General features: G+C 39.8%; 1 protein-coding gene across 1 annotated transcript in view; it reads left to right on the top strand.

Annotated features, from left to right (window-relative positions):
- Positions 1-20,712, top strand: part of NBEA (neurobeachin) — a 318,923-nt gene that overhangs the window by 50,190 nt on the left and 248,021 nt on the right. The window contains exons 2-5 of the mRNA XM_061629722.1: positions 13,938-14,169; positions 18,594-18,694; positions 18,907-19,002; positions 19,364-19,485. Coding sequence (XP_061485706.1) covers positions 13,938-14,169; positions 18,594-18,694; positions 18,907-19,002; positions 19,364-19,485 — 551 coding nt within the window. The remainder of the gene's footprint in view (positions 1-13,937; positions 14,170-18,593; positions 18,695-18,906; positions 19,003-19,363; positions 19,486-20,712) is intronic.

Raw genomic sequence — 20,712 nt, 5'->3', positions numbered from 1 at the left:
GCACATAGGGAGGGAAGGATCATCATATATCTGTCCAGAACTAGTTTTGCTTATACCTAACCCCCTCTGTCTCTGTCCCAGTTAAGGGCAGATTTTTAAGGTAAATTCCTTAAAAACCTGCCCACTTCTTCTTTCAAAAAAAGTACTTAGGAAGGTGGCCTCTTCCTTTAACTTGTAAAATGTTGCAATCAGCTTAGAGTAGGTCCTTAGCCAACTGTGCAGTAAAAATGTCTTTTAAAATGCTTCTATGAAGTGGCTGTATGTAATAACCTATGGAGGCACCCATATTTTTTCCATATGGTATCCTAGTACAGTGCGGGCCCATGCACCGTGTTGTCCGTTGATTAAGTGGCTTAATCTGTGCTCCAGTCTGTGCATGGGTTTGAGGGGAGTGAAATGGGGAAGATTCGCTCCAAAATGTGGAGCAAACTGGAATCCTCCCCAACTCTAGTTGCACATGATTTATTGGGTATTTTAATTATGTGTGAATATTACAATTGATTTTATACTTGTAAACTGCTTAGAAGCCATTTTAGCATGTAAGTGGCATGTGCATTAATAATTATAAACACCTCCTAGTCATGAATAATGGGCCCTTCATTCTCTTCTAATAGCAAAAACAGATATTGCAACATAATGAATAATAATAATAATAAATAATAATAAATTTAATTTCTGTGTCGCCTATCTGGCCAATGGCCACTCTAGGCGACGTACAAACAGTTAAAACACAATAAGATAAAATACAATGGTACAATATAAAAACAGTAGAAAAACAGTACAGCAGCAGACAATGATATTAAAACAGGGTAGGAGGCAATTCAATCTAGTAATTAACCCTCCCTGGAAATCCCAAAGGCCTGTTGAAAGAGCCAGGTCTTTAAGGCTTTACGGAATACATTTAGGGAAGAGGCGTGCCGGAGATCTTGTGGGAGGGAGTTCCAGAGGGTGGGGGCCGCCACTGAGAATGCCCTCTCTCTAGTACCCGCCAATCTGGCTGTTTTTGTCGGCGGGATTGAGAGAAGGCCCTGTGTGGCTGATCTTGTCGGGCGGCATAATTGGTGGTGTTGAAGGCGCTCCGTAAGATAAACTGGGCCGAGACCGTATAGGGATTTAAAGGTTAATACCAACACCTTGAATTGGGCCCAGAAAACAACTGGAAGCCAGTGTAGATCGAACAACACTGGTGTGATGTGATCCCGGCGGCGACTATTCGTAAGTAGACGAGCCGCCGCATTTTGTATAAATTGTAGTTTCCGGACCGTTTTCAAGGGTAACCCCACGTAGAGCGCATTACAGTAATCCAAATGAGAGGTGACCAGGGCGTGTACTACCAGTGGGAGCTGATGAACAGGAAGGTAGGGTTGCAGCCTTCGTATGAGGTGTAGTTGATACCAGGCTGCCCGGCTCACTGCCGAAATCTGAGCCTCCATGGACAGCCTGGAATCAAGTACAACCCCAAGGCTGCGGACCTGGTCCTTCAGGGGTAAACTCACCCCACTGAACTTCAAGTCAACTTCTCCCAGCCTTCTTTTGTCCCCCACAAGCAGCACCTTGGTCTTATCAGGGTTCAGCTTCAGCTTGTTCCTTCCCATCCATCCACTCACGGATGAACACTATTACTGTGTAAAAAATAAGGTTCTAATTTTCTTTTTATTTCATAAACATGCCCTAAGTTTGAAATTCTAAATGTATGAACTTTATGCTTGCACACCAATGCAGCAGTTAATTATTTTTAGGTTAAAAAGCTAATAAAAATGCAGTTGTTTAAATGTATGGTTATTGCTATATTGATAACTAGATTTATCTTTCAAATTGCACATAATGTACCATCATAAAATCCTCCTGTTACATGTAGTAATAGTTCCTGTTAGTTCCTTAATATCATCTGATCTCAGACATCTCAGGAGAGTTGCATCAGCGTGCTGAGGGATTTCAAACATGATTTGCTTAAACAAAAGAGTAAACCCAGACAGCTTTTCATGTTTCCATATTTCTATTTATATAGTTGAATATCATTCATATTGAACGTTTCTTGCCAGATTCTGCATGGGAGTAGAGAAAAGAAACTTGCCAGAAACTTTCTCTGTTCAGCCCGTGTTGCTACAAAAATAGGCTTAATGTACACTAGTTAATGTTTATCCACTATTCTGCTGTAATTTTGATAATTGATACCAACATTACAAAAGCAGACATTCCCCTGAGTAGGCACTGTATGTAATACCATAAATAAGAGTCCCAGATTCACAGTGATTTGTCTTCTGTGCTTGGTGTTTATAAGCATTGAACTTTAAAAATTAAAGCATTAATCTTTTGTCTATTTTTAAAAATGCATATTCATTTCTTTTATAAACCTCTGAAATCTTAATTGTTAGGACTTTAGTTCATAGGTAACATTTGTTTACCTAATACAGACTCAGTGGTCATCTTCAGCTGTTCGTTCAAGAAGCAGCTATACTTGTGAAATTTCTGTAATAGTGTTCTTTTAAGTAGGTTTACTTAAAAACATTCATTGCCTGACCTTCAGGTCAGTGAACAATTAATCAATAAAAATAGTTTAAACAGTGTATCAGACAGCAAGTTAGAACAGCTGAGGGCTATTTCAGTGGAGGTTATAAAGGGCTAGAAAAATAATGTGATCGCCTGACACTGAAGTGGCATAACAGTACATACCAAGTTAGGTTTCCCAGGGAGAGCATTCAAAAGACACTTTTATACCTATGAAAGCCCTCTCACCTGTGACCACCTACCTAATATCAGAGTGAAGAGATATTAGGGTCTCTGATGTAGATCTCAATGCATGGGTTGCTATATATGATTTTAAAGGTTTGTAATGGTAAGCACTCACACTTTGAGCTGTGTTTTGTGCAGCAGCCAGTGAAGGTGCTTCTGTGTTGGCATTTGTTCCAGTATGCAGCATAGCTGCTGTGTTCGGAGCTAATGGATGTTTCTGAGAACTCTTCAGAGGCAGCCTCACATATAACACACTTGGTTTTATATGGAACTATGCTGCTTAGGGCTGCCAGGTCAGAAGCATCCCAAAACCTGAGATTTTAGGAGAGGGCCTGAGTGATGTCATGGGGGTGGGCCCGAGTGATGTCACAGGGCAGGGCTGAGTGATGTCACAGGGCGGGCCCGAGTGATATCATTAAGCATGATACATTAAGCATCAATCACAGTTGCTTGGAGCATACAATTAAAAACATCTGATTGGAAATTAAGCTAGAAATCTTAGCTAAAAGATGGAGCCTGGGTAGGGAACATTTAATCTAGCCTACTTGCTTTCGGCAAGAAGGGTTTAAGTGCCCCTAGGCCAGGCCAATCACCAGAAGGCCGCTGTAGGAAGAAAGGAGCCTAGTGTTGTGGAGATGTCATATGGGAGCACTCAGGAGTAAAGATGGATGCCCCCAAAGGCTGCAATTCTAAACACACTTACTAAGGCACTAAGCCCCATAGAACTCAACAGGACTTACTTCGGAGTAGATATAGTTTGGATTGTGCTGTTGGTAAAGCTTGACTAGGGATCCTCTGCAAAGACATCCATATCCAAGCAGGGTTGGGAACCCCCTGCCTGGAATGCCCTGCCCTACCTTTTAACATCCAAATTTCTTTACAGATTTGACCCTTCACTTCAGAAAGAGGTCTGGGAAATGAATAAGAGTAACAAGATTCTCTACCCTTTCTGTCTACCGTGTGGGCTGCTATAAACTCACTTTGACAGCCAACCCAATTCCAGTGAGTAATAAGTGACAGAGAGAAAACACACATGATTTGGTCTACTTTCACAGGCAGCAGCTTGGGAACAACAACTGCAGCCACGCTTTCAAATATGTGAATTCTCTTTTACCACTATTGGGCAAGAAATAAACTGTCATGCAACCAACAAGATGCATCATCAGTGGGTTTTAGGGAGTTGAGCTGAGCACATGCAACCACTGCTGTTGCTTCTATGGATGTAAGGGAGTGAGGTTAAAGGTAAATGAAATGCAAACAGAAAATGAAAAACAAAATACAGCGATGCTTTCCTAAATGCAATACCATACCAAACACAACAAGATTCCTTAGAGTAAGGCAGACAATTTAGCACAACCAGTCAGGATTCATAACCGAAAACCAAAACTAAAAAAATCCTTGCAGCCAGTCAGTTAATGCAGAATGCTGCGGCATGATTGCTGACATGAGTGAGATCCTATCAGCACATAATACATCTGCTCTGAAATCTGCATTGGTTGCCGATTTGCTACCAGGCCAAGTTCAAGCGGTGCTTTCCATGTTATGGGTGCCACATAGTACTTGTTCTGCTCTTGTAAGAAATCAGTCCTGTAACGTGGCAGCATTTTGGATACTCTGTTCATAGGGTTTTCGTGGTAAGAGGTATTCAGAGGTGGTTTACCATTGCCTTCCTCTGACTTTGGACACATATAGTTTGGACACATAATGAGAAGACATGATTCACTAGAAAAGACAATACAGAAAAAACAGAAGGGAGTAGAAAAAGTGGAAGACCAAACGAGATGGATTGATTCCATAAAGGAAGCCACAGACCTGAATTTACAAGATCTGAGCAGGGTGGTTCATGACAGATGCTATTGGAGGTCACTGATTCACAGGGTCGCCATAAGTCAAAATTGACTTGAAGGCACATAACAACAACAACGAAGTGGCAGCACCTACGCTCTGGAACTCCTTGCCTATTGACATTAGGCAGACACCTCTTTTCAGCACCTGCTAAAATCATTTTTGTTTAGGCAAGTCCATCCACGCATGTAGAAGCTATTGTGTTTTAAAATCTGTTTTTAACTCATGGTTGGTTTTATTAATTTGAATGTTTTTCAATACATGTCTAACTGTTTTTGCCAATAATTTTATTGTTTTAATTCTTTCTGTAAACCGCTTTGAGATTTTTTACAATAAAGCAGTATATAACTGTTGTAAATAAAATACATAAAAACTTTTTGGAGTCACAGCTTTTAAAAATGTTTTTAAAAATGTTTTGTTTTAATATATTTTAAAGTCTGTTTTTTGTGATTTTTAAAGTGTTTTTAGTGCTTTTGTTTGCTGCCCTGGGCTCCTACTGAGAGGAAGGGCAGGATATAAATCAAATAAAAATAAATAAACTTCATTCACCCATCCCAAAATTCAGAATCATGCCACTTTAAGCTGTTTTGCAACTGTTTATACCTGTTTTATGGTTATTGGTTTTTAAAGGGATTTATTTCTTATTGTGAGCTGCCTTGGTTTCCAGTCACCAACCCTACCTCACAGGGTTGTTGGAAAGACTCCATACACACACACACACTTGTAAAAATACACCCCATATAATAGTTTATTGTCAAACCAGTTGGTCATTGCAGAACATTTTTTAAAAAATCAGTATTAGTTTCCTACATAATAAAAAATGTGATACGTAGGTAAACCCTGCCTAATTGCTTTAAAAATAGGGTTGGAGACGGAGGGAAAGATTTACAACACAAACACAATTCTTTGTTATGTTTACTCAAAAGTCCCATTAATTTACAGCACAATCCTAACCATGTCTACTCAAAAGTAAGTCTTAATGAATTCAATGGGGTTTACTGCAGGTACATGGGATTAGCATTGCTTTACTCCCAGGAAAGCAAGTATTGGATTAAATACTTTCATATTGCCAAAGTTTTCAAAGCACTGCCCTCCAAAGCCCAGGGTCTTGACTCTTGCACACATACTCAAACTGAAGATCTCAAAGCCACCATTTCCTGACGTTGCAATGAAGTCTAGGCACTGCTTGGGTCAAGTAATCACAACCCTGGCTTCACTTATTGGCTACAATCCTGAAAGGGTGGGGTTAGAGCCAGAACTTGGGAAAGTTATTTTTTTGAACTACAACTCCCATCAGCTCAATCCAGTGGCCATGCTGGCTGGGGCTGATGGGAGTTGTAGTTTAAAAAAGTAACTTTTCCAAGCTCTGGAGCTAAGAGTCGCTATACAGATCTGTTAAACAGATTAAACAGTTGCGGGGGCGGCTGATGTTTTGGTGTATATCTTGTGAACCAGACCACCTAGAAACTTTTTTTTAAAAAAATTGAAGCTGAGAGTCCGGAGATTAAGGTGAGTTAGCCGCTGACCTGGAGGGGACCCCCAAAAACTAGAAACTCCAGCCGAAAACCGGACACCTGGTAACCCTAATGCTGCTGCCTTTTCTTTGAACTCTCTTTTCCTTGGTTGAAATTGCTAGGTTGAAAATTTTATGCCACTATTTTCCCACTTAGGCTCCTCACGTTTTGAACAGGAAGTATACAAGAGCATAAGACATGGTAGATCTTTTCTGTGTGTACTATGTTGCAGTGTTAAACTTCCTGCAACCCTGGTGCGACTAACTTACAATGAAACAATATGTATTAAAACACAGTTGAACAAGAACAATAAAGTAGAATATAGCTCAGCAGACACTTTTCACAAACCAACAAAGTTAATCAGACTACACAATCACAGTCAGACAGGCCTTCCCCATAATCAGAGATGTCTGCTGCCTGGTAGATTAAGGTAGATTTAGTTTGCTTTTTCCCATATTCTCCATCACTGACTCCAAATACTGCTTCTGAACTTCCACTGCCTCTCTAAGATAAGATGAAAATGAGAGTGAAAGTGCATTGAGTGTCATTAGCATACTGGTGCCTATTCAGCCCAAATCTTCAGATAACCTGACCCAGTGACTTCATGTAGATACTGAGCAGCATTGAAGTCATAGGCTGAAGGCAGTGGGGTGGAGCAGCAGTCTCCCAGTATGACCTTCCGAGACCTACTTTCCAAGAATGACTAGATCCACTGAAGCTTGGTATCTTTCAGTTCCATTCAAGCAAAGCATCCCAGAAGACTGGGATGTAACCAAATGCTACTGAAATAGCCAAGAGAGAGTGAGTATGAAGCACTGTGCTGGTACAAAGAGTGTTCTCTTCCAAATTATGCTGAATCCTAACTAATCTGGCTGCTCTGTTCATTCCCACAACCCTACCTTTCTCCACCCAGTCTTTACCAGTAGTTATTTGTAGGTTTCTATCATTTCTCCAGTAGGAGAATATGCATGCAGATATGAAAAGATGCAAGTGTTGTGTTCTGAGTTCTCAAGCCTAGGAGGTGAAGATACAGTCTGTTATGGAGGGGTTATACTTCTTAATAAGGAACAGGTTCCTAGTTTGGGCATGCTCCTGGATCCAGCAAGGTCACAGCAGGCTCAGGTAGCCTCAGTAACCAGGAGTGCTCCATACTCTGGCAACCTCCAGCTTAGACTTGCACAGCTCATATAACTTCTGTTTTAAAACAGCTGCAGTGGTTGTCAGTTTGTTTCCAGGTCCATTTCAGGGTGCCATTGGTGTTAAAAGCCCTAAACAATTTAGGTCCCAAATCTCTGAAAGACTGCCCCCAGCCCTACAGAACCTTTCAGGTGATAAGATCAATAAGGGGGCTGTCTTTGTAGTTCTTCCATCCTCTGAAGTGTGGGGAATGTTGGCTGCCAGGAACCTCCTCCCTGTTGGGAGTAAAGCACCAATGCATTTTACAAGTGACCTGAACTAGTGGGGAGTGATAGACAGAAAGGCTATCTATTCTTTCCTCTGCTGATTCTTCCCCTAAAGTTTGCTATTTTTGCAGGCTTTGCACCTCCCTCCCTTCTCTTCCTGTCTTGGTTCTCCGTTAGTTTGTAATGGCTCCCTGAGTGGAAGCTCCATGGCTGCTTCAGCATGTGTGACTTTATTTCTTTATAATAATAAACCTTACATTTCTTTATTCTTTCAACTACCAGTCTTAACAGACCCGTTATCTGCACTATATCTTGTAACGCTCCCCACAGAGGTGTGTATAATATCTTGGTTGTATAGTTTCCACCATATGGTGAAGACACACGTCTTTGCTCTGGTCTTTGGCAGTTAAGGTATGTTTGGAATTGTTTCCCTTATTTTTGTAATTGTATAAATTGTTTCAGTTATTTTATAATTGTATGATTACAGTCTGAGCGTGAAGGGAAAAGGAAATGTGTGAACCTGTGGAATGTCCCCAAACCTCTAAACCATAGCCTGGAGAATAGGGAGTGATGTATTTGAACTGGCCCTTAGTGACTTATTCAAGGCTGTCCAGTGGATTTAGCAGAGATACTGAACCCAGACTTCCCCATTCTGGCCAACACTCTATCCACTTGGTCACTTTGCTCTTGTATGAATGATACCTACTGAAGTCACCGTGATTATTTTCTCTTGCAATGTGACTTTCTATTTGTTATTTTAGTTGTCATACCACAACGTTATCCTGGTTTAATAAGAACTTGTAGTGAATTGTTCTATCCCTTTGGTATAACTGAAAAATAACATTTGTGCTGTTTGCTTAATTGTAAATGTATCTTTTGTAGGATGACACTATTTTTCCTTAAAGTTATACAAAAAGCTACCTTCATTGACTCTTGCAGTATGCATTTTATTTTTATTTAATAGGTTAAAAGCAGGCAGCTAATTAAAGAAATAATGTAAACTCTTAGCACTAATTATTGGTCCTGTAAATTTCGGCATTTAACATGAAGCGGTTTTGCTAAATTATGAATATCTGTCAAATTTCCATATGCAATTGTTCCATTATCTCATATCTGTGGTGCACATAATGGATTTTTTTTAAAAATAGCCTGCGGTTTATATGTAAAGATATCAGCGTGCCTCTCTAGCTTAAGAATGGGGAGACTATTTGCAACTGTTGTTGAATGCTAAAACATGAATGTTTGTGAGGTGCATAGAAATCTTTTTGTTTGGACTTAATATGTGTAATATGAAAGCATCTGATGGAAATCCTGATTAGAAGTAATGAAGAAATTCACAGCTTTTATAGACTAACACAGAGATATGCCCAGACCATAATTTTAACAGATATTTGAATAGTATTGGAAATAATAAAATAAAATGTAGGAGTTGATTCTGTTTCAGAGGAGAGCATACATGCAATAACTAGAAAAAAGCTGGTTAGTATGTGATGTGCTTTACTTAAAGTTTTAATTTCTTTTAAAGGTCAATAACATGGTATGGTGCCTTTATTTTGGAATAGCAAGCTTTCACCAAGAATGAAGTACTTGCTGAGATTTTGCCATAAATTGCCTCATATATAAATAACCTTAACTCGGTTAGAATCCACAACTCATTCGAGAGCAATTTTAAAGGCCACTTCTGAAGAAGTTAATGCCTGCTGAGAAGTAAACAATTCGTGAATTGATTATGCTTAAAAATGTGAACATCTTCTGAAGTGGTTCTGCCTGTTAAAGGTAGAATGTTGGGTTTGATGGATTATTAACCTAAGGTAGTAGAAATGTTTTTTTCTTCTTTGTATTAAGCCAGTGAAAATAGCATTCATTGAACTAAAAGGGCTAATTGCACATTATGCATACACATGAACTTGTTTTCATGCCAGCACTATGTTGTTCAGTATTTCACTGTATACAAAATGTGTTGTGTACATTATCAGACTTACTTAAATCTGTTTTATACCATAATTGGGAGTGTGAGTAGAAATATTTTTAAAGATAACTAATGTGACTGTTGGCGTTATGGCAATACCAAATTTATCTATAGACCAATGCTGACATGGTTTGAATGTATGAGCTGGGCACCCATGCACAGTCCTTTGCTCCTTCTATCATAGCAGTGGAGAACCAAGCCAGAAAGGTGCAGTTAACCCTAAATTGTCATTGTATCTGAACTGGAAAATATGGTTAATGACTTTTAAAATAGGCAGAGTTCATGATAGCCTTAAACCATGGCCTTGTATCCTGGTTCGTTTGGATGCCATTAACCCTAGTTCCTGGTTAGATGTAACAAGAAGTGATGGTTAACAGTGGCTTCCTGGTTTGTTCTCTTATCTGCATAAAGGAGGGAGCAAAGTGGAAGTGAAGGGACTGCATGTAAGTGAATAGACTGCCTCTGATTGTGACATTCACTATGCAGATGTGCTGATGTACATGCATTTGCTTTGTGGGAAGGCAACTGAATCAAGTCTTACTATAATTCTCAGGGTATCCAACTACAAAAGGAGGAGGAAATAAATTATCATTTTCGTTAAAAGATAATATTTCATGGTTATTACTAAATTAATTCACTAATAGGCAAAAAACGTCACGGTTTAAGAACATACCTATAGCCCACAGATATTTCTGTCACACTTTAAAAAGCTGGGAAATTGGGCAGCTATAATGAATGCACCAGGGGACCAGGAGACCTGACCTCCTCTCTGAGATATTGGACTGCCCTACAAATTTGTCAAAATGCAATTTGGGTTGGTCTCTCACACTCCAATCCACTTCTGTGTAGCTTGCCTATTAGTGAATTTCTCTGCTTTTTAATCCGACAGGTAAGAAATGAGATCCTGTGCAAGTTTGCTGAGAATGGATTGATTATTTGCATGCTTATTGAGTTCAGTGGGATTTACTCCCCTGCAATCATGCTTAGGATAGGTGAAACTGTCTGGGGGAGGGGGGAGGGCTGGAGTGGGCAGGTGAGGAGGAAGAGGAGAGGGGAAAGGCAGGTCTGATCATTTGCATGCTTATTGAGTTCAGTGGGATTTACTCCTGGGCAATCATGGTTAGGATAGGTAAAACTGACCATGGGGGAGGAGGAGGGGGAAGGGGAAGGGGAGGGGGAAGGAGGGGATTGGAAGGGGAGGGGGATAGGGAGGGAGGGGCAAAGGAAGGGGAAGGGGCAAGAGGGAGAGGAAGGGAGGGTGGGTTTGATCATTTGCATACTTTTTGAGTTCAGTGGCATTTATGTTTGTGCAATCATGTTTGAAAATGGACATGGACTGCCTTTAAGTTGACCCAACTTATGGCGACTTTATGAATAGGGTTTTCATGGTAAATGGTATTCAGATGTGGTTTTACCATTGCCTTCCTCTGAGGCTGAGAGGCAGTGACCAGCCCCAGGTCACCCAGTGAGCTTCATGGCTGTGTGGGGATTCGAACCCTGGTCTCCCAGGTCGTAGTCCAACACTGACCTGGGGGAGGGTAGGAGGAGAGTAGGGTAGGATATTGGGTGGACGGGCACTGGGCAGAGGGGAATCCCCTTTCCTTTCCAAAAGGAAAACATTGTGAACAGTATCATTGCTTTTCAGCATTCCCCCCACCTTTTTATTCTACAACAGGTACATGTAGCCTCCTACCCAAATTTAAACCAAAGCTGTCCCTGGTCACATCCACACCAGACCTTTATTTCACTTTGGACTGTCAGGACTTCTCTCAACGAATCCTGGGAAGTGTAGTTAGTGAAGGGTGCTGAGAGTTGCTAGGAGACGCCCTGTTCCCCTCACAGACTTTCAATCAGAGTGGCTGACTGTTAAACCACTCTGGCCACTGGAGTTCTCTCAGTGGAATAGGAGTGTCCTCTCAGCACCCTTCACAAACTAAACTTCCCAGGATTCTTTGGGGGAAGCCATGACTGTCTAAAGTGAAATCAAAGTCTGGTGTGGGTGGGTGTGGCCCCTTGATTAGCCAAGCCCAGCAGCTGTGAGTTTGGCTTTTACAACACTGACAGTTGGTTCTTTCTGAGCATGCCCGACACTATCATTGAGTTCAATGCAACATTTCTTAAATTAATTAAAAATCAGCCAGGAATTTTTTTAACTTTTAAACTGCAGAAGATGAAGGTCAGAGTATGGGGCAAGGTCAATAATAGGATTACAGGTACTCTGTGAACATGGCTGAATTTTAATGAATTTCAACAGATTATGAGAACTAAGAGAAAAAAGTCCAAAAGGGCTCTGAGGTTTTTTTCTCTCTTTTTAGACTCTCTCTGACTGTTTTGTGTATTGGCATGAAAATTTCCAGGGTTGTTAAACAAGTGTTTCTGAGTTCAGGACTATAAGTTTTGTAAGGTTTTGTTTTGAAATGAGCTTATGGGAAGGATCAGAATGGCATGGGGGTATTTTCGATTTAACATTGCACAATTTGAAAAATCCACACTGGCAATAGTATATAGCCACTCTCGTGGCTGTATAATTCATTTTTAAAAATTAATGATACAGAATAATCCTGCAACATGCACCAGACTTGCACCAGTTCTCCTCCTTCACAGACCTCTGCAATCTTCATGCAATTCCTTTAATAGAGAGACTGAGTGATATGTAGATGTGGATTAATATAATTTCCAACTTCAAATACCAAGGAAGGCATAAGATTCTCTCCCAACGATTCATCAAAGTTGACTGTTGCAGAAAGATAGCTATGAGTTTTTCAGATACGAAACTCTTTTTTACATATCATAAAAATGTCATTCATTCATTGGCGAATACTCGTGGCCGAGTAAGATTGTCTTCCAAGATAAGGTCTTTAATAGCGGGTCCATAAGTGACTGTGGAGGCCAATTCTGGATCCACACAGCCTCCCACATGTGAGGACATAGGTTTCCAGATGGAAGATGGTCACGATGAGGATTTGTTTGACGTGCCTTCCGCTTAGCTCGTTTGTCCCGTTCGCCCTGTATTCGTGCTTCTTCGAAGTCCATAGCACCTTTGATAATAGCCAACCTCCATTTGGGACGTTCATGAGCCAGGACTTCCCAGTTCTTGATGCTCTTTTAGATTCACTTTAAGAACATCTTTAAACCTCTTTTGCTGTCCACCGATATTCCATTTTCCATCCTTAAGTTGGGAGTAAAGCTTTGGAAGACAGTGATCATGAATAAAAATGTATGAGTGTCATCATGGAGCCCCTATTGGGGGATTTGTAGTGCCTTATCACAATCCTGGTTTATCATGAAATCGGTGGGATAAGGGAGCAAAAGAGAAGGCAGGTTGCACAACAGCAGTGGCAATGGCATGGGAATGTGAAGGGAGCCCACTGACGGGAAAAGTGGTGGTTTAAAACAATGAGAGAGGTCTGAATAGATTGAGAAGGGAGGAATATTGAGGGTGTTTTTTAAAGTTTTAACAAGGAGAAATAGCAGAGATGAGTACAACACAGAAGCTAACACAACAGGCTTTCCCAACTCCCTTCTCACTGTATTCAGACCCCTGCTCACTCTACTAAAACCTCTGTCATTGTTTAAAACTGGCATTTTTCTCTGTGTCCCTCAGTCCCTGCAATATAAATGTATCAGCACACACACTTTATTTATTTATTACATTTATATACCAGTTTTCCTCCAAAGAGCTTAAAGTGATATACATGGTTCTCCCCTCTCCATTTTATCCTCACAAAAACCTTGTGAGATAGGTTAGGCTGAGAGACAGTGATTGGTCCAAGATCACCCAGTGAGCTTCATGGCTGAGTAGGGATTTGAACCTTGGTCTCCCAGGCCACAGTCCAATAATCTAACCATTGCACCACACTGGCTCTACCTACTAGTGAAACCACAGCCAAAGGAATGGTCTTGGCAGAATCAGCGGGGAAGGAAGACCCCATTGCGCTTGACTGTAGTCTGGCATACACTGGATACAACATTAAGAGTTTATCTTATTCAATGGGATTTCCTCTACTGCTCCCCCATGTACCCCCAAATCTGCTCCAGAAGGCCCCCCAACTTTCTGGAGCAGATTGTGAGGGTGCACAGGGAGGAAAGAGAATGTATTGTGTGAGTGACAGTAGCCTGTTCTGGTCGCGCAGCTGCAGCATTGGCTACAACCTATGATTTTAAAATGTTTTTTTGTGAACATGTTAATATAACATAAGAGTGCTTTCATTCTCATCAGACCACAGCATGGATTGTAACACAGCAAAGCTACAAACTGTTGTCATGTTCTGGCTGCATCTCTGTGTTCATTTTCAGAATGCCTGCAGAAGAAGGAAACCTCAGATGCAGCCCTAGCAAAAGAAAGCTAATTTTCACAGATCACAAAGTGTTTAGTGAATATTAAGAGTGACTTAGGTAGTTTGCCTGAATCTTCTTGAAACTGCATACTAAGTAAATAAATAATTTTCTCTTTTTGTGTGTGTTTGTTTTCAGCTGGTTGGTGGAGAATTCGATCTAGAGATGAACTTTATAATTCAAGATGCAGAAAGTATAACATGCATGTCAGAACTTTTAGAGCACTGTGATGTAACATGTCAAGCAGAGATCTGGAGTATGTTCACTGCCATCCTTCGTAAAAGTGTCCGCAATTTACAGACCAGCACAGACGTTGGTTTAATTGAACAAGTGCTGCTGAAGATGAGTACTGTGGATGATATGATTGCAGGTATAAACTACCAGATTGATGAATAAAATCTAAATATCTTTGAACACTGCAAATACAGTGCTTAATTACAACTAAAATATATTGTCTGAATTTGTTGGGGACAGATGGAACTAGATGTAAGAAAAAACTGTCTTAGTCATTTAACAAATTGATTACATTATATTTGCCATGTTTTGCAATTAGTGAAATAGTGTGTTCTTTAAAAAAAGTTGGATTATAGAATCCAACTAATTCTGATATAACCGTCAAGTTCCTATTAAAAAAAGATATTTGAGGAACCTCAGCATCTTGAAAGTGTAACTCTAGAAGTTTGTATTTGTATTTAATTGGAGGGAAGATTTGTCAAGTTAGACTTTTTGGAAGTTTGTCTTTATAAGAATTCTCAAATCTTTTAGAGTAAACTTCCATAGCTAAAAATAAAAACCAATAAACAAAAACAACCTCACCAATATAAATAATAGTAATAATAATATTCCTTTTCAAGTTCTTTCTTTCCCTTTCCTTATAAACATTGATAAAATCAGTTTGTACTTCGATTAGTATGTGAACATGCTTGTTATTCTGTTTTTACATTCATACATGCAAGTGAGTTTTTCTGTTAGTTTCCTTGTGGAGGGCATTTATATATACTTTGGCATGCATAATGCTCTCTCTAATTGACTGCACACTGCTATCCCTATTCCCCCCCTTCCTTCATACATGCATAACCATTTCTAGTGAAGATTGTTTTGAGGTGTAGTAGTAGAGTGTTAAAACATTTTGGGTCGGTATAAGATTTCTATATATACACCATAAAGGCTAATACGTTTACATAACTTAAGTTCAAAATTGGTAACTGAATGAGTTGAGTCAGAAATAAATAGCTGTGTTTCTTCAAACTGGTCTCTCATTGAAATATGACTTTTTCTGTGTAACTCTACATATCCTGTTGTACTTGATGAAGGAGCTGATGTCTCTCTGTGGGCCAGTGCATAGTATAGAAGTGGGAGAAGATAAGCAGGTGGTAGCATGCCTACTGCACATCACATTGCCCATCTTAATCAGTGAGTTAGACTACATGACCTAGACCACTTGACCTGTAGGGTATTTTCCAACATATATGGTTCTTTGATGGGTGGCTTATTTAATTCATATAGAAGTGTCTATCCTGCTGTTGCAGTATCTATTCAGAGTGAAGAACAAGAGTTTAGTCACAATATAATATAATTAAAATATATTAAAGTACAAAATACAACAATTAACAATACACAGAATAGAGAATAAATAAAATATATTTAAATGCAACAACAGCGGATATTGATCAAAATTATCTTAATAGTTAAAAGCCTGCTAGAATAAAAATGTTTTAACCAGCTGATAGAAGACAGCCAGAGAGGGTGCCATTCATGCTTCACAGGGCAAAGTGTTCTACAGTGTGGGTACAGACATTTAAAGGGCCCTTTTTGTCATCAACCGTGCTTTCACCCTAGGTGGGGCACAGGGAAGGGCCTCTCCTTCTGATCTTAGGCAGGATAATATGAAAGGAGGTGATGTCTCATGTATCCTGTGCACAAGCCATTCTGGGCTTTAAAGGTGATCACCAATGCTTTAGATTGTGCCTGAAAGCAAATGAACAGTCAGTGCAGAAATTGCAGGATAGGTTTAAGAGAGTTCCATGGGCATGCAGCCACTCACATTGCTGCTGCATTGTGGATGAGATGAAGCATCTGAAAACTTCAGAGGCACTCCACATAGAGTGTATTATGGTAATCCAGCCTTGTAACTAAGGCACATGTGCTCAGGTTTGACCTTCCTAAGAAACAGTGCCTTTGATTGGTATATCAGCCTCAGCCAACAAAGGCACTCCTGGCCACAGCTGCCACCTGGATATAAAGCTGCATCCAGCAGCACTCACAGTTGGGTCATGTCACCACCCAACTAAGGAAACAATTATGGTGGCCTTTTGTATTGCAGCCCTGTTGAATCAGGTGAAGAACCCAACAGTTTCCATAGTGGCTTGCCATATGCTTTTTGGAAGCCCACAGCCTCCCATGTTCCCTCAGTTTCAAGTAGTCAGATGAATACCACTTCTTAATCTGGAAGATCCATTGAAATACTTTGACTAATACCCCCTGACCTCTCTTCCACCAGTTTGTCACACTGCATTTTAAAACTATATTAGCCCTTGGCCGTTACCATGTGCTGGGGCAGCCAGTAGCTCATCACACATCATCTATCCGTCCGTCCGTCCGTCCGTCCGTCCGTCCATCCATCCATCCATCCATCATCTATGTATATACTGCCCCATAGCCGAAGCTCTCTGGGCGGTTTACAGCAAACAAAATCATTAATGAATTGATGTTGTGTGATGAGCTACTTTGTATTTGCTAGTCCCGAATACAATATTATGAGAAGTGGACAAATTTTTCACATGTCCTCTTCAAGTTGCATAGCTGGTTCCACACTTTTAGAAAGCCTCAGCTAATTTCTGCGAGCTATGGTCCTAAATAGCTTTCTTGCATATGTGAAAGCCATTTGTTGTGTGACCCAATAATCACAACCATTTTACTTAAAAATTAGTCATTTATTGTGACTTATATTGTGTGAAATATTATAACTAACAGTGCAATCTTTCACATGTCTGCTCAGAAGGTCAGTGGGCTTATTTCCAGGAAAGTGGATACTGGATTGCAGCCTGAGTTTCTATACTACTCAACTCATGTGTATCTGTTTGTACCTTTAAACCAGGAAATGTAGTGAAGAATTCATATTTCTCAGTTGAAGCAATGCAGATTTGACAGGTAGACTATTGAACTAAAACCTGTGTTTATCACAAAATGCTAATAAAACCTTTAGCGGCACTTCTTGTAGTTAACAAAGGAAATGAGAAAGAGGCCCAGTTTCACATGTCACGTTAAACCAGGGCTAGGGAACCTGTGAGTTTCCAGCTGTTCTTGGACTACAACTCCCATCTTCCCTGACCATAATCTATGTTGGCAGGGGCTCATGGGAACTGGAGTCCAACAACATCTAGACGGCCACAGGTTCCCCAGCCCTGCATTCATAGTTTAAAACACCCTGTGATGCTAGTACATGGTCTTCAAAAGTACCTGTGCCTCTGTTATCCCACTTGTGCTGCTGCCATGTTGGGGGCAAGGCAAGCCAGATTCTGGCTTGTCATGTCATCTGAACCTGGGCTAGTGGTTTGTGTGTCTGCAAAGAAACCATGAGCAGTAGACAAGGTTTGCCTCTGCACTGTGCAGGTAAATGGCAGCTAACGGCCAACAATGTCTTCTGTGGCTAATAAAAAAATAGCAGCTACATGTTGAGTTTGCTGTTTCCCCTAAAATTATTTCAAATAGACTAAATTTGTGGTGCGATGTTATTATATCCCATGTCCACCACCCCCTCAATGGTGTGAAGTGGAGGTGATAAAATCCAGACCAGAATGGGGGATGATTTATATATGATGTTTTGGTTATGTATATATGATGTTTTGGTTATGTATGTTTATTAATTTTACACCATTATTAAATATAAAAATGATTTAAAAAAAAGAAAATCCAGACCATTGAGACAGCATGACAGAAAGTAAGTTGCTATGGGGTGGGGAATGCTTTTCAGCTCAAGGACTAGGCTTCCTTATGGGAAAGGTTCTGGGGACTGCCTGCCCCCAGTGATGGGTGGGGCCAGAGGCAAAAAATGTGTGGGTTTAGATGCAAAAGTACGGGGAACAGTGGATACAGCTCTTACCTTTATACAGTAGGCTGCATTCTAGCCAGGCAAAAGTCATGTTTGTACATACTCTCACATGCATCTCTCTATCCTCCATCCAGGTAAGCAAGAGTCATTATTATAGTTCAAGGACACCTTCCAGCGAAGTAAAAGTACTCCAGGAGGGTGCAGAGTAGGCTGGTGAGGAGTGTGGCCTCGGGAAAGATCTGAGGGCTGTATATTGAGGCTTGGGGGGTTGTCAGGCTTCCCACGTCTCTACCAGATGTTTAGGTAGAATGGGGAAAAGTAAATGCGTTGGTTTGGGGCAGCCGACACACATTTAGTGTAATGTCTAGATTAGTTTGGCCATCAGTATTCACAGGAAAGGAAGGAAAAAGAAGCTTCCAGCTTCATACACCTTTTGTTTCTTAAGGGATATGAATAAAGATTTATAAATAAATTGTTTTCTGCTTGGTGCTCCCCAAAGTAGTGAATAACATATAGAAACAGAAACCAGATAAGAGTGCATTCCAGCAAATGTCTTGCTTTGTTGTTTTTAAGCATTTAAAAGGAGGATCACTTTATCAATAGTATGTAATGGAAGCTATGCATTTTTGCAGGAGAATGTGGTGTTGAGATGTGGGTAACCTAGCATTCAGAAATTTTAGTTTTGAAATCCAGCTTGACAAAAATTTGAACAAGCATTGGAGTAATACTATTTTTCTTTGAAGATCTTCTCGTTGATATGTTGGGGGTTCTTGCCAGCTACAGCATCACTGTCAAGGAGCTGAAGCTTTTGTTCAGCATGCTTCGTGGTGAAAATGGAATCTGGGTAAGCTGTATCTGATGCAAATATGTTTATGATTTATTTTAGTTTTGTGTATTTAAAAGTTTAGCTTTATTTTAAAGATTATTTTTTTTACAACTACTCCAAATTTAATTTCGAGCCTTGTTGGAAAACTTGCCAGTAGCTAATATGTTGCAAGGATTGTCATTATCAAATGGTAATATTTTACAGTTCCACAATTGTGTTGTTTTTGACAGCCTAGACATGCAGTGAAGCTCTTGTCAGTCCTTAATCAGATGCCACAGAGACATGGTCCTGACACTTTTTTCAACTTCCCAGGCTGCAGTGCTGCAGTAAGTTTTAAACAATATATGTATTTCCGAAATTAAAATTAAATTAAAATTAAAACTTTGAAATTCATAAAAACAAATCCCTAACTACTGGGTAAATTTACTTTGCAGATATTAATATATATTTTTCCTGGTGAAAAGAGTGAGGTAGGAAGTAGAAAAAGTTAAGCACTGACTAATCCGTTAACTGAGGAGTTTTAAAGTCCTGTTGTCTCCTCGACCTCACTATCCTAGTATTATGGTGACATTACAGGGTGGGATATGCAAAGCTGCTTGTAATGAGATTACAAATAATTTCATTGTCTAAAAATGTAATTTAGCATTCTAGCACAATACATGTTTCTTTTTTACGATTTTTATATAGGCAATTGCATTGCCTCCTATTGCCAAGTGGCCTTATCAGAATGGGTTTACGCTTAACACCTGGTTTCGCATGGATCCGTTGAACAATATTAATGTAGACAAGGATAAACCATATCTTTATTGGTAAGTAAAATCAATCTATTCTTAGCCTGGCTCAGTTTTTAAAATTAAAGTTTTAATGAGTTCATTTTTAATATTTAATGAAGTGATATGAACTTGAATTTATTACTTAGATCAGCAATGGTCAACTGGTGGTATGTGGGCTGATTGCACATAATTTTATATGACCTCCACTGAACTTACAACATTTTAATCAAGCTGTATTAAAAATCTGGCTGCTGTCGCACACATAAAGAAAATAAAATTGTAATCAAAAGTTGAGAAATGTAGATATAGTCCATATTTCACTTCATGTTCCATATGTGTGATATCCTTTGTGCCTTTCACCTGTGCAGGAAACAACTTTTGTATCAAAATACACTTATGGCTTCTGGACTGGTGTTGGGAATTAACATTCAATTTCAGTATTATTTTTGTTGTTGTTAACCTACATAAGCTTCTTTAAAAGTTTTCTGTATTTGAAAGAAAAAACCTTAATGATAAGTAAATGAGACTTAAATTTTGTCCATCCAAATTTTCACCTGATCTTTTTTTAAGGACCAGTGCACAAGATTATATAAAATGAACACTTTTGGCGTAGTAATTGTGATTGGTGAAGTGGCTTGCTCTGATAAAGAAAAGCAGTACTCTCACATTCAGTTACTTAAAAAAAAAGAATTAAGGTGTACTTGAAAAATACTTCATACATATATGTAAAACAGGCTTGCAGATATGTGTATGTTGTACAGGTATGTCTGCTAGGAACTTTAGTTTAGCAGTAGCCTCTGGCCCTCTGACAAATGTAGACTCGCTATACCACACATAGTTGTTGCAGTGTAATATATGATGAGGTCCTGAGAAAGGGCAATTTGGGTCTCAGTTGTTTTAAGGATCATTAGTCTTCCTTTTTTATTCAGTACTAAAAAGTATGTGGCTGTTGTCACCAATAGGGTTTCCACACTGTGATTCAGTCAAGTGGGCAACTGACCTACAGAAGCAGCTTGTGGTTAGGCTTTGGCAGAGATGTGGAAGTTGGCTGATACAGGAGGAGTTCTGAAGAACTTCAGGGGGTTGCTGTGTTAAGTTTCTTGTTACGTTTGTTAAAGCAAAAAAAAAAAAAACCACCCCAGAAAGATACATGGCACCTTAGAGACTAACAAATCCGTTGTGATCTTTAGGGTGCCACAGGTAGAAATGTGAAGGCCTGGAAAACCCCCAGAAAAATTCAGAAAAAAATGGTTTTTTCCCATT

This window comes from Rhineura floridana, chromosome 5, assembly GCF_030035675.1.
Source record: "Rhineura floridana isolate rRhiFlo1 chromosome 5, rRhiFlo1.hap2, whole genome shotgun sequence".
NCBI classification, from domain to species: domain Eukaryota; kingdom Metazoa; phylum Chordata; class Lepidosauria; order Squamata; family Rhineuridae; genus Rhineura; species Rhineura floridana.
The sequence above is the reverse complement of the archived record's forward strand: the minus strand, read 5'-3'. Positions and strand labels throughout refer to the sequence as shown.